The sequence below is a fragment of the Chanodichthys erythropterus genome, chromosome 13 (genome assembly GCF_024489055.1).
Source record: "Chanodichthys erythropterus isolate Z2021 chromosome 13, ASM2448905v1, whole genome shotgun sequence".
NCBI lineage: Eukaryota > Metazoa > Chordata > Actinopteri > Cypriniformes > Xenocyprididae > Chanodichthys > Chanodichthys erythropterus.
Window position 1 is genome coordinate 25,358,346 of NC_090233.1, and position 16,901 is coordinate 25,375,246.

General features: G+C 36.5%; 1 protein-coding gene across 2 annotated transcripts; it reads right to left on the minus strand.

The window, feature by feature from the left end:
* Positions 1-355: 355 nt before the first annotated feature.
* Positions 356-16,202, minus strand: ankle2 (ankyrin repeat and LEM domain containing 2). 2 transcript variants are annotated; one of them, XM_067408000.1, is made up of 13 exons: positions 15,971-16,202; positions 12,610-13,077; positions 11,336-11,530; positions 10,923-11,116; positions 9,532-9,720; positions 8,500-8,622; positions 8,344-8,416; positions 8,079-8,248; positions 7,877-7,983; positions 7,563-7,753; positions 4,353-5,199; positions 3,633-3,764; positions 356-2,884 (listed from the first exon to the last, which is right to left on the minus strand). In XM_067408000.1, the coding sequence occupies exons 2-13, from the start codon at positions 13,055-13,057 to the stop codon at positions 2,614-2,616; spliced, it is 2,940 nt and encodes a 979-aa protein (XP_067264101.1). In that variant the 5' UTR covers positions 13,058-13,077; positions 15,971-16,202; the 3' UTR covers positions 356-2,613. The 2 variants fall into 2 exon arrangements, with proteins under 2 accessions (XP_067264101.1, XP_067264102.1); XM_067408001.1 differs by lacking the exon at positions 15,971-16,202 and adding an exon at positions 15,150-15,284.
* Positions 16,203-16,901: the final 699 nt, after the last annotated feature.

A 16,901-nucleotide genomic window follows, 5' to 3' on the forward strand; every position in this document is an offset into this window, starting at 1 on the left:
GGTACCTTTTTAGTTTTGGAAGAAATATGTAGACATTTAACTTTTCATAATATTCACTCAGATAAACTGTTCAAAAAAAAAAGTTTTTTTTTTTTTTATAAATAAATTTTTTCAGCATATCAGCAAGTCACAGAAATGATATTTATAATGTTACAAAAGATTTGTTTTAAATAAATTAATTCTTTTGGACTTTGTTCATCAAAGAATCCTGACAAAAAAAATTCACGGTTTTCACAAAAATATTAAGCAGCACAACTGTTTTAAACATTGATGATAAGAAATGTTTATTGAGCACCAAATCAGCATATTAGAATGATTTCTGAAGGATCATGTGACACTGAAGACTGGAGTAATGATGCTAAAAAATAAAACCGCTTTGCCATCACAGGACTAAAATTTTAAATATATTCAAAGAGAAAACAGTTATTTTAACTGTAATAATATTTCATATATTACTGATCAAATGAATGCTGACTCTAAATATAAGAGACCTCTCAAATATATATAAAAATCATACTGACCTCAACATTTTGAACAGTAGTGTACCTCTGAGACTTGAAGGCTTAAAAAAAATATAATGGGACAAATTGGAATGTGTAATGCACTAAAATTAAATGTAAATTTCCTAGTTTCCATAAAGAGATTTTTTGTTTTTGTTTTTTTGTATAGGCAGAGAAAGTCAGTAAAGTTACAAGACTGTGCACTTTATTTATCGTTCATCAAGAGAACATCAAATACTTTCCTTTAACGTATACTGTAATAAAATAGGACTAGAAATGCATGCAACAAAAAGGCCAGGACAACAAAAATAATTCAATTCTCAACAATAAACCGCAACTCATTTTCAATCCACCAGTGTTGGCACTACAAAGCATTGTTTAACAAAAAGTAAGGCTGGCATTGATACAACACTAGCAATAACTAAACTGTAAACCTTTTTTCTTCTCTTACAATCGCATTTAAGAGGTATTCAGACACTGCATACGCCAATGCTACTGTACTGTATTTTATACTAGGAAACAGAAAAAAAAAAAAAAAAAGAGGGTCTAATCGGCTTGTATTTGGTCAGTGCATTTGTCATGCACTGAGGAGCCACAGGCTCTTCCAAACAGATCATAATCAAAGGCACTAAAGCTTTACAAAGCAAAGATCAACAGGCCAGCACTACACTGAGAATGATGGGCACCAAAGAAATAGATCACATGATCTGAAAGTACCACACAGGATGTTCTGGACTCATTTCCTTGAGATATTCATCACATAAAACTGAGCTACCTGGAGCTTTTCTGCTTTTGCACATATAGCTTTGATTTGAAAATGAATGGGGTGAATCGTTTGCGATCTGGCAAAATGAATCCATTTCAAAAGCCAACGAGAGCATTGCAATGACATGATCTAGGAGCAAGATTGAAACATTGTTCGTTGATGATGGGATAAGAGGAAAATGATCTTTGAACACATTTAAAAGTGCACTTACAACACTCTGGATTCACAATCATCAAGTCTTACAGCTATAATGACATTTATGTAACAAGACAGTACCAAACTGCCATCCACACTCATCAATCATCACCAACTTTGCATGTGTTTGAACACGGTACGGCTCAAACTATGCAGATTCAAGTCTTTCCATCAAACGCAGCTAAGTCTCATCTGTTGGTCTTGATGAACTTTTGCATCAAAATCCAAAAAGAATTAAAAGTGCAAACAAATACGTACTTAGAAATGATAAATCACATTTATTGAACTTAAAAATAAAAAAGGGGAATATTTTTCACACTTTATAGACCATATTTTCCCAACACCTAAGGCTGCTATTAACAATGCATGAATAAACACCTGCTTTTGAGATTCAGAAGTTGGTCTTTCCTTTAAGAAATGTAAGGCAGTTCTCCAATTAAAGAATAAAAAATAACTTCTGGCAGTCAGTCGACTTTTTTTTTTTTCCTTAAAAACCATTAAATACCCATTAAAATGAGCATTTTGTGCTACTGACGGTTAAATAGCAAAAATAATTCAATAATTTACTACTACATTATTTAAATTTAGCTCTTGGTTTCTGTGTTTATATATTGACATCTTTTCCCCAATTTAAATTACTGTGTTAAGTGGGAAATTATTAATTTCCATTAAAGACACAGCTTTGTAAATCCACAGATGTATCTCCCAAGCACACACACACACACACAGATAAAGAAACAAGAAAAAAAAAAAAAAAAAAAAACAGGTTAGAAAAGTCTATACGACCATCACAGATCAACATACTCAGTGTCATACACAGAAGTACCGAATATATATATATTTATATATATTATGATTCAAAAACCCACAGGAGATGTGCATATTATTATTTGAGCTGTGTTCTATGAACCAAGGAGCATTCAAACTGAAGGACGGCCTGTTGCGAGATCATATCTACGGTTTGCACGGCACTAAGAGCCCATTTTGAGCGGATTTCATGGCTTCCATTATAACAATGTTCTCCAATTATAACATTGTTCTCCAAATGTTCCATCCTCTGATACAGCCCACTCTGGATTTAGTTACTTTTCTTATTTCAGTTACTAATCAGTAGAAATTGGCGGTGGGGCTGGACGGGATGGAGAGCGTTTGTTAAATGGGGGCGTCGCCGAAATGTTTTAGCCGGATACGTTGGATATAGCTGACAGGGCTGTAGTTTGAATGAGCAGGGCTGTAGTTTGAATGAGCGGGGCTGTAGTTGGAGTGTGCTGGGCTGTAGCGTCCAGGGCTGCAGACGTCCGGTGAGCCCATGTGACGAGCTGGGCTGAAACGGCCCACGGGGGACATCAAACCACTCGCTGGAGAGCCAGGGGTGACTGAGTGAGCCCTGAAATGGCTCTTGTACACTGCAGGAGTCTGCCAGCTGAAAACATAAATACAGATCTCTTAGTGGACATCAATACTTGTCACAAGATGTTCTCAAGAGGGATCTTAAAAAAAAAAAAAGCCTACCATAGACAAACAGGATTTTTCGTGCTCTTTGAAAATAAAAGAATATACACTATTGTTTAAAAGTTTGGGCTTGTTGAATAGTTCACCTAAAAATGAAAATTATCCCATGATTTACCCACCCTCAAGCCATGCTAGGTTTATATGTCTTTCTTCTTTCAGCCGAACACAATCATATATATATATATATATTATATGACTCCGATTGTGTTTGGCTGAAAGAAGAAAGTCATATACACCTAGGATGGATGGAGGATGAGTAAATTATGAGTAAACTATCCCTTTAAGGTTTTTTTTTTTTAATGTTTTTGAAAGAAGTCTACATTAATTTGATCAAAAAAAAAAAAAAAGATGATCCTTCAGAAATTCTAATATGCTGATTTGGTGCCCAAGAAACATTTATTATCGATGTTGAAAACATTTGTCCTGCTTAATATTTTGTGGAAAACTGTGATACAATTTTTTATTAAGATTTTGTGATAATAGAAAGTTCAAAACAACAAGATTTATTTAAAACAAAGTTTTTTTGTCACTTTTGATCAATTTAATGCATCCTTTCTGAATAAAAGTATTAATTTAAAATACACTTTTGAACTGTATTATAATGTACAGTGCAGATTATCTTCATTTGTAACTTTCACTAGTGAGCTACACATACCTACCTTTGCATTTCTAAGTGGGAGAATGCCTGAATTGTGCTCTTCCATTTGTGAATGCTGGGATATTTCAGAGGGTCAACATCTGTGACTCCTAAAGCTGACAAAACCTCTCTGTCCAACTTGGTGGGTGAATCACTGAAAAATTAAAGAAGGAATGAATGAGTGAAAGCCAAAAACTTGACCTTTCCATTCATTGTAGACAGATTATCGTTCCTAGAATGTATCTGAATGGAGCATAACTAGAGAAGTGTACGCGACTTTCCGTACACTGTATAAAATAGGACCTAAAAAGATTCCCCTCCCATTTCTTTTATAACAAATAGTGAGTAAAGGAGTGTTTTTACTTTCAGAAAATGTGAGAAAAAGAGGAGACATGCATCTTGACAATTTTTGTGAAAAAAGTGTGTATTTGCTCAAGAAGACACGAAAGAGAACTCAATTCAGTTCTCGTGTGCTGTCTGTGTGCACGTTTCAGTCAAGACTTAAACGTGTGAAAATGATTAACTTTCTTGAGGAAGCAGAACTGGCCCGATTGTTCAGATAGGTGATTATAGTTTTAGGGGAACTGAGACGACAGGGCCTAAAAGGGCCTGGAACCACCCCTGAAGTGTACTACAAGAGCCTTACCATTTCATTCCACTATTTTCCTAGTCTAGAAATCACAATTTAGAAATTCTAATATATACTGCCGGAAATATCACAGTGATCATAGGCTCCTCTCACCCTTCAATGAAGAGTCTTTTCGCCACTCTGGGAGGGGTCCGCAGTATGAAGTCCTGAGAGCCGTCAAGTGATCTGTAGGAGCTGGAAGACCCTGAGGAGCTGAGGTCTCTTCCCCCATGATCCCAGGACTTTGATCTGGCACATATTGTGCGCTCACCCCCTGAGGTCTCTATAGTCTGTTGGTTCATAGCTTCTAACCTCTCACTGGCCAGAAAGTATTCATCTGAACTTGCACTGGACCTCCCATCTACTTCATTTCTTTTCTCCACTCCATCATTCTGTGTTACGAGCAGCAGAGACGTCCTGTCTTTCTCAAACACAGAGTCATCTTCCGAGGACAACGAGAGGCGGCCCAGTCCCGAGGTGAGCTCTGTGGCCTGGGCGTCTCTGTGGCGTTTCCCTCCACTCCTTCTTCTCTCCCTGTTTGTCCTCTCTGGCTCATCCAGCAAAGACATCCTCTCAAACTCAGCCATTAGGTTCGAGATGGGCGACAGCATGCAGGAACTAGAGGAACTGCAGATGCGAGGGGACATTTTGTCCCCGTTTGGAGTCCTGTCCCCGGGGCCCTGTTCGCACAGGCCATTTTTACTGCTGGAGATCAAGGATTTCTCAGAGAGCAGCAAATCCTGCTCTGCCGCTACCTCTATGAGGTCAGCACTGTGGGAAACTGGTAGGATGTGAAATTCAAGCCCCCCTACTGCCCCCTGCAGGCCATCTTTGGAGCACACAGAAGAAATACTGGTGAGTGCAGCGTTCTGCCTGTTCTTGATCTCCTCCAGGCTGATGTCATCCCCCTCATCCAGAAATGCCCCCACAGAGATGGAGTTACAGAATTTCTTCAATTTGCCTGAAATTTAAAAGAGAACATTTCATGGAGTGAAGGATTTCCCTTGGTCTTCTAAATCAAAAAGTTTGATGTACAATGCAAACATACTTTAACATTCACAAGTTCCTTCCCCAGTCCCCAATATATAATATTGAATAATCATATGATGTACATATTAATAAAATAATTTTACACGCAAGCCAGTAAAGTAATCAAGTCACAATTTACATATTGAAATCTTAAAATGTACAGTAGCAAGCAATGATCTGTATTTATATAAAATTGAAGTATAATTTTTGTATATACATTATTTACACACATTCATATGCACACACAATGCACCACTATTCAAATGTTTGGGGTTGTTTCTGAAAGAAGACTCATGCTCACCAAGCCTGCATTTATTTGATCAAAAATACAGTAAAAAAATTATATTGTAAAATTACTACAATTTAAAATACTGTTGTCTTTTTTAAAATGTCATTTATTTCTGTGATAGCAAAGCTAAATAGCAAAACTGCTTAATATTTTTGTGAAAATCACAATTTTTTTAGGATTCTTTGATGAACAAAGTTCAAAAGATGTTAATTTATTTGAAATAGAAATCTTTTCATTATAAATGTCTAGACTGTCAATTTAATGCACCCTGCATTGGGAAGTTTTCTACTAAAATTACTTGGAATCAGCATGGTTTCAGAATATTTCTGGTTATTAATTTTGATATTAGAATAGAACTGCATGTTGTTTAGGGAGCAATGTTCTTTTGAAATGACACCAATGTCTATATTAACAACTTTACAGTTTAAATAATACAAATTACATTTTGAGAATTTTTTTTTAATAATATGATAAAGCTCATTTCAGCCTAATAAATGATTATTCATGTTATAAAGTGCCCCTGTTATGCCATTTTGAAGGTTCCTAATTTTGTTTTGTAGGTCTCCTACAACAGGAGTACATGCATCCAAGGTACCAAAAAAAAAAAAAAAACCCCACAAAAAACACTTTCTCTCATAATATACATTGCACATCACCTCATTTTTCAAAGGCCCTGTTTACACCTGATATTAAGATGTGTTTTGGTCGATCGGATCACAAGTAGACAAGATAGACACATTCCTGTTTACACCTGGTGCATTAATCCGTTTTCTTTTGACCACTTTCATACACTTCTGTCCTGATTTCTTGGAGGGGAGGGTCTATGGAAAGGTAAATGTATGGGCTTTTTCAAATCTCTTCGATTTAATGGACAAAACAAGTTCAATCAATTTACAAATGAACGTGCCCGGAGATGAAGGAAAAACATACGGAGAGCAGCAGCTTTTGTTTCTGCAAGAAAGACTACGCCGAATGCGGTGAGTACATGTTAAAAATCAGGAGCGGTGAGAGAACATTGTTCTTAGTACATTTTGTCTTCAAACCAAACTTGGGTCTTCAGCCGACAAAGTTTAAATCTCATCTGACTAGCGCACTTCCCATAATGTTTATGCATTAGGTCAGTAGATGGAGAGTAGGCGGTCTTTTGTGGCTGTTCGAATGCATTCAACCACCTGTATTTATTGCCATCCACTAGTGATCCAATCGACCAAAACGCATCTTAATACCAGGTGTAAACAGGGCCAAAAAGCCTGAAAAGAGTTGAAAGACTCTCTAAACCCCTCCTTTCCGCGAGCCTACTCTGCTCTGTTTGGTCAGATGGCCCTGTCTGTTGTGATTGGTTTACCACCTACAGTGTGTCGGAAACAAAACGCCTATTGTATTTCAGCTCTGGAGGCTTCCTCAGCACTTGATACACAGTGATACGAACAGTAACGATGGCATCAGTTTTACCGTATCAATTCCAGTGCGAGTCCCTATTCTTTTGAAGTGCATGCAAAATGGATTCACAACACTGAAAAAAGTTGACAACATGAACCGATCTCTTCGAGGCCTCAGCTACAATGACAGTGTTTGAGAGCAGAGCGAAGTAGACCATGGGCTGGCATTATGCAAATTTGTTACAGTTATGGAGGTATGTAACAGGAAGTGAGACTGGAATTGCAGGCGACTCGGTTTGGCAGTTCAGAATCTATTCTTTCTTTTAGGAGACAACTTTATTTGTTGTACACTTTGATTTTCGAAAGTTTGCGGTCCTTTTACATTTACAAACAGCTATATTACACACTTTATGAAAGGTAATCTTCAAAAGGGCATAATAGAGGCACTTTAATTTGTCTGCATAAAAAAAGCAGTTAATATAAAAAGAAAATACCACCAAAACATTTGTGAAGAGTCAGTTCATACCAAATAAAAACTTTGCATGAATCACGTCAATGGCCTATTTTAATGTCAGAACAGCAAATGTGCCAAACATCTGCAGGTATGTTAAGAGTCAGCGGTCTTACCTGGAGATGGGGTTTTAAACCTGTTGCTGGTTTCATTCTCTCCAGCCTCCTCGTGAGCGTGCTCCCTAAAATCCTTTTTACTGAGGTATTCTTCAAGCACTTTCAGGCCTTCATTTGACTGCAGGTCCACAAAACTATCCAGGAAATCCCAATACTCTGCCCAGGGATGACCGAGCTCATGGGCCAGATCTCTGCTCACAGACAGGACACCAATATCTAATCAATGCTTAATGCACTATTATTGCCTATACAACACAAAATGAGTGTCTGTGATATACAAGTAATGTGTAGCTCCTTTATGTCTTAGCACTGACCTGCCAACTCTTTCTGCACCACGGTCTGGGTCGGACTTTAAGATGTTGTGGAAATGGTCTGCCCGTTCTCTGGGAGGCGTCTTCCATGCCCGTCTGAACTCATCCGCCTATAACAACGCAATGGTTTTTATTCATAGACAAATCTGATAAGGTCATAATACATAAAACATCTGACAGCACAAGACTTCAACAAAAAACTCACTTTAGATGGACTCAAAGGCCCAGCAAAGGCCCTGACTGCCATAACTGGATCCTTTGGGCTTCTGGGTAACCGTGGTGACCGGTTTTCCATTGGCTCAGGGGACCAAGGTGTACCAATCACAGGCTGGGAGGAGTTATCAGTGGCTCTCAATAAAGGGATGTATAATCGATCTGTTGCCAATCAGATATCAGGTGTTAGATTATGGATTGTAACTAATCTACATTTTTAAAAGGTATTAATACAAAAGTACATATCATTGGCTTACCTTCTAAATATTCATTTATCTTCTGTTTGACCTCCTGAATTTTACCCTTTTCTTTCATTCTTTCACAAATGACCTAAATTAGAGGAATACAATGGATGACCGATAAAATTTGATACATTTCTTAGCATGAAAGCTAATGTATCAGGGTTGCCGTACCTCAGAGGGTTTCTGGTTGTACTTGTTCTTGCAGTTCTTGTCAATGTCTGGATGAGAACAGAGTATGTTCACCACCTCCGGACAGCCAAATTTACACGCAAAGTGGAGAGGCGTCTCAAACCCCTATGAAACACAGGATACAGCATTCAGTTGGCATATTAGATATCATATGCATGTACCAGACAAAAAAAGATGTTCAAAATATTGGCGTCTAAATAATGTTGGCTTTAAAGATATTGTCTTTATCAAATTCTGAGGCAGCACTGAATGTATTGTCCACACAAAAGGCAAGTTTTGAATCAAAGATGGAAACTTGGACATTTTTATATTTTAAAATATTTTATTCAGAAATGAAAAATACCTGTAAGAACAAATTTTACACAATATTTTTGTGCTTATCAGAGTATGTTCACGTAATTACCAGATAATAATAACCCAGATGTTCTACTCTGAGCTGTTCACGTCCTCAAACTCAGAATTATGCATTTCTATGGAAACAATATTAACGTCAAAATGAATACATACAAGTAACAGTTACTATGCAAATGCATTATTAATAAACTTTAAAAATAAACTTTTTAAAAGTTTATTTAGCGGGACAGTTATCCAATGCTTTTCTAGCTACATCAAACTGTTTTGTATATTTTGTTGTTTATTTTCAGATTGATTTTCCAATATTAAAGACATTTATAGTAATCAATTACTGGATTTTTTTAAAATAAATATGAGAACTACATTTTACTGCTAAAGCTGGTACCATTTTCAGTGTTTCTGCCTTTTTTTTTTTTTTTTTTTTACCAGTATTTTTTTTTTTTATGGTAATTCCGACATTGCATAAACACACCTATAGTATATAGTATAAGTGAATGACTGTGTGAGTGACCATTAATGGTGTTAATGCCCATTTCAGTCACTATTACACTACTATATACACACTACTATAATTAGAAGGCTACCTCAACTCTCATGTTACAATATATTATGTCCGAACAGTTCAAAAATAAAGACAGATTAAGAAGTAGTTGCACTTACAGCTTTATCTGGCGTATTGAGGTACAGGTCTACGATATACCGGATGCGTTTTTGCAGCATGCTCTCCTGGTCATCTGGGTACATAAGACGCATGAAATCTGGGTTCTCAAGAGTGTCCAACAGGATCTGAACAATGCCAGGCTGGTTCTCCTTAGCAGCCACATGCATCACGTTATACCTGCAGCCCTCCTGAGGTCACATTACAGTAGAGAAACATTTAAAACAACAACATTCAGAGACATTAGAGAAGCTGTTATGATTATGTGGAGGAACATGCTTAAAGGTGCCATTGAACGTTTTTTTACAAGACTTAATATAAGTCTAAGGTGTCCCCTGAATGTGTCTGTGAAGTTTCAGCTCAAAATACCCCATAGATTTTTTTTAATTAATTTTTTTAACTGCCTATATTGGGGCATCATTAACTATGAGCCGATTCAGGCTGCAGCCCCTTTAAATCTCACGCTCCCCGCCCACGGAGCTCGCGCTTGCCTTAAACAGCATAAACAAAGTTCACACAGCTAATATAACCCTCAAAATGGATCTTTTCAAAGTGTTCGTCATATATGCATACATTGGATTATGTGAGTATTGTATTTATTTGGATGTTTACATTTGATTCTGAATGAGTTTGAGGCTGTGCTCCGTGGCTAACGGCTAATGCTACACTGTTGGAGAGATTTATAAAGAATGAAGTTGTGTTTATGAATTATACAGACTGCAAGTGTTTAATAATGAAAATAACGACGGCTCTTGTCTCTGTGAATACAGTAAGAAACGATGGTAACTTTAACCACATTTAACAGTACATTAGCAACATACTAACGAAACATTTAGAAAGACAGTTTACAAATACCACTAAAAATATCATGTTATCGTGGATCATGTCAGTTATTATTGCTCCATCTGGACTTGATTTTGACCAATGGGAATTGATTGGATTGTTGTTGTTTGCTTTTGCTGCGATCTCATGTGAGCAACAGGTTGTCCCGTCCTTGTGCCAGTAAACACATCAAAGAAGAGAAGTGATGTCATTGCAAGAGGGAGAGGAAGGTTTTTTTGATTAAAAATTATGAGGGCACATGAATTTTAATATAAAATAAATAATGATTTGCACAGATAAATCATTTATTGTAAATACTGCAATATTCCATGAAAAAATTGAGATTTTTAGATTTAGATTTCATGGTGACCTTAAAAGTATACAGCCAACTTTATTTATAGTAAAAACGGTGCATGTGAAAATATGTGGGATTTGTAAATAAATAACTTAATATTAAGAAATACCAGGCCAGTTTCAAAAGAGACTTTGAACTTTGCAAAGAAGCCAATAGCTCACCATATCAATTGGAAAAAGAACCAAAACAAACAGATCATGGTACAAAAGCTCTCACCTGGACTACAGTTGGGTTGTCCCCTGACCCAATGAGGTAACGAGGGTTGCTCCAGACCAGCTCAGTAAAGGCCATCTCGTCTCCTTTCTCCACGGCCTTCCTTAGCTTGGCCGTCAAATCTTGTGTCCGAGGGCTCTTAAAACTGTTTGCCTTTTCCCTGTTGATTGTGTCTGCCTCCATCATAGATGGGTGGTCTGGTTTAGGGAATTTAACACACACACAATGATTAGCTTAACATATTTATACTTCATAAATTATTTTATAATATTTATGTATTTATAATCTAATACATCAATTTTGAAACATGGTTAAAACTAATTAAAATGAGTTTCAACTATGTATAAATTAAATGTATAAAATCAATTGATTTTTCAAATGGGCTTTACATCTGAAATAATGGAGATGTTCTTCACCTTTGTTAAACACCAGGCCAGGTTTGACGGGAGAAACACAGGGAGTGTTTTTACTAGGCGAAGGGTAGTAGTCACATATGCCTTTGGCAAACTTCTCAGCATCCTCACGATTGGAGAAAGCTTTAAACCGAGCCCCCTTCATCATTTTAACGGCCTGCAAAGCCTCTTTCTTATCAATGTACACATGGGCTCTCTCTACAAAGTCAGAGGAAAAGAAAATCAGTCTTAGACCAACATAACAGGTTTCAGTCATCTCTATATGCATGTAAAAGACTATTGTACTCACAACTCTACAGTATTTGTGCTAATAACCAAATGCAGAGGGTACAAAAATCTTACACAACGGTTAAAAACCAATACACATTTTAGGTTACCAGAGAAAATATTTTTTACAGTGTTGTGTTAACTGTACATGTCTTACATAACATGAAAAACAAATGAAGCAGTTACACTGAGATGGTTTGGGAGAACCATAATGTGTTTTTGTATGGTCAATTATTGGCTACAGACAGCATTAAAACATCAAAATTGAATGTTTATTTATTACTTATGAATTTTCCAGATTGTCTATATCAGAGGTCTTCAAACTTTTTAATGGCAAGAAGCCCTAAACAATCTTCTTGTGAGATAATTTCTTTATTAGGCTTATAATATAATATATCTTCAATTAGTTTTAATACTATATTATATTTCCATAATATTATAATAAGAAAATAAAAAGCATTTAAACAAATCTATTAGCTAAATATTTTCTAGAAAAGTGAACATGTACATTTTTTACAGTTATCTAAACATCCCTGAAGCCCTCACACACAAAAATCTATTTAAACTGATGCATGTAACGGAGGTATTTTGAGTTTGCACGCTACACCTGTGTTGGGTGTAATTGTAAATATCTCTGAGTTTTGTTACCGTGATGTGCTCATCATCTGTTATTTCCACCACTTAATCAAGCCAATCTTCTTTAAAACATAATGACATTTTGTTTCATATATTTTGCGTATCCTCTTATATTGAGCTTTATGGTCCGCCACCATAAAAGTATTCATACAGCGACTGATTTGGCTCACATCATTCTCTTTCTATGAAACCTGTAAACCGCATCCATCAGTTCTAACTCAACAGCGATTGACCAGAACACTGCAATTATTTCTCATTTACTAGATTACAATCAAATGGATTTCCCCACACATTACATCTTTCCTCTGTACGGCATTTTATTTTTTCAGAAGTGCACGTAATATGTTGTCTAAAGTAAAGGTAAAAATGCTTACCATTCCTAGCCAGTACATCCTCCCACAAAGGACACACCCCATAGAAGAAGGTGGGTGACACCTGTGCAGTTTTAGAGGGAGTCTGTGCCTCCAACTGTGAATTCTCCACATTACAAGGGCACACTGTTCTACTCAGAGCCTCCTCCTCCGGCGGGTTAAGGCCCATGCCGTACCCAAAATCTCCATCCTCGCCTGTGACCGGATCTGGGGTTGCTGATGTGGCACAGGGTGCCACTAAACTCCCAGAGCCTTCCAGTGAGGCACTGTTCCCATTGCTGCCATCAGGCTCAGTAAGTCCAGCATTCTCCACTAAAGCCCTGGCCAGCTTACGCTCAAATATGGCTCTTGTCGTGGCAGTGATGGGGCCACACTTCAAATTGGCTTTGATGATCTCCTCCCTCAACTCGTCAGCAGTGAGATCTTTCAACCTGCTCAGGACCGCGTCCATGCTTCTGCTGCTTTGACTACCTGATAATAAAAAAAAACCCATTTAGGGTTACAAAAAGAAATGGGTATTAAAGCACACATGCAGAAAAGGAAGCACTGTATAATGTGGCAATTATATGTCTCACACGGTTGACCTCATCAGCTGGAACTGCTGCATGATTTTTTTCCCCCTCAAACCAGTTCAGTGCAAATTAAGGTAAAGGTAAGAGGATAGGGGTAAGTATTTGTTGTATCATTGTGCAGGCCATCAACACTGTGACTGAAATGACCAATGAAACCTTTAGAATCGACTGTGGGATGGAGTTTGCGCTGAACTGGTTTGGGGTAAAAAAAATTATGCGGGACAGCGTGCAAAGATATGCCATGTCCAAATACCACACTTGCGATTTGAGAGCTCGTGCACGCGACAGGAAGTAAGTGTGCAAGACTGTCCCATGTCTTATAAATGCCAAATGCAGTGCCCATAATGCTCACTAAACCCACACTACCTTAAATACCGCTTCTGAGTCAAGCGTCAAGGCTAAGCGTATTCCATCATGCATTATGTTCGGGAACTCAAAATCACGAGATGTCAAGGAAAACATACGACTGCAATTTAAATTAATTATATATTACATATAATTAGGGAGTAAAATATAAAGTGTTGCACATTTTATTGATTCAAAGATGAGTAGGCTATGTGTATTTTGTACATCATTTGCAAATGATGTACAAAATACACTTGCACTTAAAATTGTGTCTTCTGTTAGTTACAAAGCAACCACTGAACAGACATTTAGAAGTGCATTTTTAAATGCAAAGTATTGAAAATAATAATAATAATAATAATAAAAGAAGCTATAAACCCTTGCATTCTTTTGCAAGACTATAAGTGTGCCCCAACGGGTAATCAAAAGTTCTGCACACACTTGCGGTCTTCACGCCCAATTGAACACTTGAGCAAAATACAGGAAATACGTCATGCAATTAGACAAGTGGTCAAGTGCAAAGACCTCAAGTGTGGGTATTTGGACAGGGCAATAGTATAACACAGGTAGGGCACTTCGTGTAATGTTCTGCACACTCTAATAGTGGTTTTGAGAAATAATTTACTTCCTTTTATTGCTAAGCTATCACATAAAATATGCATGAACAATAAACGCAAATGTACAGACTGAATATAGTACATATAACTAGGAATGAAAAGCACCAATGATAAAATAAATGTAACAAAATAATACTACTACTAAAAATGATACATTGCATAATTTAAACAGGTAAATTAAAAAGACAGCACGGGTTTAATGTCTCAAGAGCTTTGGGGTTCTTTGAAGATGAAATAGCTTGGATATGTTGCTAAACAAAATTGTCAGAGACAATGAAAATGGACTTATGTTGACTGAATTTACTACAATGAATTTTGGAGCAATAAAAGACTAATAATGAAATGCTCATTCTTTTGTTTTGAGCATGTGCTTAGAAGGCACTGGGAAACAAAACAAAAAAAAAGCTAATTTTGGTTAATAAAGAAAAATAAATACCAAAGCAAAATAATTTTGTATAAGGACAATCCCACAAATATGAAGTGCAGTTTCACTAGAATCACCACAAAAACACTTATGTCTATTTCTAATATAAACGCATTTATTGGTTCATATCTATGTAGCAATTTAGAAGACACTTCCATTATTTTATTAGACATTATGTAAAGAAGAGGCATTTTTCCTCTATCAACACAGTAAACAAAGGTCTCCCAATATGACAAGGAACTGTTGAAATTACTAAACACGCCATGACGTCGCGGCGCGTCATCGCGGCAGTTAAACTGACAGCATAACGCTCCTTTACATTGTTAAAGATCAAAAACGTGCGACATCAAGTGCAGCTGCTCAAATCGAGGCACCGGTCACGTTTGAACTAAACTCCTCTAAATCTCATCCCCTGTGAGGCAAGCAAGCATCTGCAACATATAAAAGTTTATGGTAACCGAGGTGTCACGCCCAAACTACCATCCATTGTAGTTTTGTCTGTATGTTAGATGATCATGATTAATGGAGATGACAGATCAGAACATGGATGATGAAAATGTCACCCGTCATTTCTGCAGCACTTACCATCTATCAGCTGAACAGTGAAGCCGTGCGTGATGTGAAAGTGCAGATGTGCATGTGTGATTTATTAAACGTTTATATGAGTGTGAATCGCGCGGACGCTCTGGAAGGGTCGCATTGTTTACAGCTCGGTTTGCGCATGCGTGTGGAAAAGCCTGCGCATGCTCAGTACGCCGGTTCATGTGTTTCAAACGCCGGTGTCATGAGAAAGAGTCGGGTGCAAGGACTATCGATCTTGTGAGTCGGATCTTTGGAAAGAATCGAATGAACCGGTTCACGAAACTAAATTTAGGCTGAAATGTTTATTTTTTCCAAGAATTATATTTAAAATTAGATTAAATATATTTATTTAAAATTCTCTACATGCGAATCAGTATTTGCAGAAATGTAAGAAAGATAAACACAAAATGTTTTACCATTTATCATTTACCCTGAAACTGTTTTACATGTATTTTGCCATTGTGTATTTTAAGATTTTTATTTTATTTTAAACAAATTTATTAATAAGAACATGTAATATGCGTCGCAGGTATGTCAGAAATTCCATCATTACGTAAAGGAATGACAGAATTGTTTGGAACGAACTGTTCAAAAGAACCGATTCGCGAAAGAGTCAGACTGTCCCATCAGTAATCACATATTAAAAGTCAATATCCGACATCCAGCAATATAATTACTATATTCAATGTAGCGTTTGTTAATCTCATCACGTGATATTAATTTAACATTTGACAGGTTGATTTTACTAATAAAGACGAAAAGGAAGATAAGCTGTGGAAGGGAGTGATTAAAAACTCAGCCTGATAATAGAATATAAATATTACCTCTGCTTCTTTCTGCAAATATGAAGGCTGCAGGTGGAGATGAGCTGCACACCAAGAGCTCCTTACATGCTTAATTTCCATACAGCCATGCCTATTGGCACTTAGAAGAGGAACAAATATCTCTCGTTCGATAATGGCTTGCTCTATACAAGAAGAGATATAACCATAGACAACTGGAAAAATGAGGTTCAAAGAAATCACGCCATTTGTTTCAAGTTAACGCCTGAGCAAAAATGTGCCTCCCGGAAGTGTCTCTCTCGCTCGTTGTATCTTTGCTTGTATTTGAATTGGTTTTAGCACTAGCGCTCCCAAGCGTCTACCTTGTGTATTTATTATACTAACGTTAACGAAGCTTTTTCCGCAACGGAATAAAAATATAAAAAGGTAATTACGAATTTATATTTCGCAATGAAATAGAAAAAAATGGTAAAATACATAATGGATATTTGCATACTCGTGCAAACTCTACAAAACATAGCTTAATGTATACTGCAGTAATAATACGAAGAATATTGTAGTATGTAATTCAAGATAGGCAAACATTTATAAAATTATCTCAAGATATTTGTGGATTTTATGAACTGCACTTCAATTTTTTATATTGTATTTTAACGATAATACAAAAAAAATACAAAACAATGTCTTCAAGCAACAGTAGGCAGTTTCTGATCATTTGCAAATTATATCTGCTAATATATTGCATTTTAACGATTAAAATACAAAACAGAATGTCTTCAAGCAACATTAATATAATATATAATGTAATTTAATATAATTTAATACATTATATTCAATTATAATATAATATAATATAATAATATATAAGGATTTGGAAATCTAGTTGAACTTACTGAACTTTTTTTTTCATAAATTATATTATCATCTAAAAAACATTGAATAGGAAGAGAAAACAACATGTGATCATTTTACA

Excerpts from the sequence above, each read along its gene's own strand:
- ankle2 (XM_067408000.1), bottom strand. The coding sequence starts at position 13,057 with ATGGACGCGGTCCTGAGCAGGTTGAAAGATCTCACTGCTGACGAGTTG. Across the intron at positions 11,531-12,609 it reads GGATGTACTGGCTAGGAATG|AGAGAGCCCATGTGTACATT; the intron begins GTAAGCATTTTT and ends CTGACTTTGTAG. Across the intron at positions 11,117-11,335 it reads TGGCCTGGTGTTTAACAAAG|ACCACCCATCTATGATGGAG; the intron begins GTGAAGAACATC and ends TCCCTAAACCAG.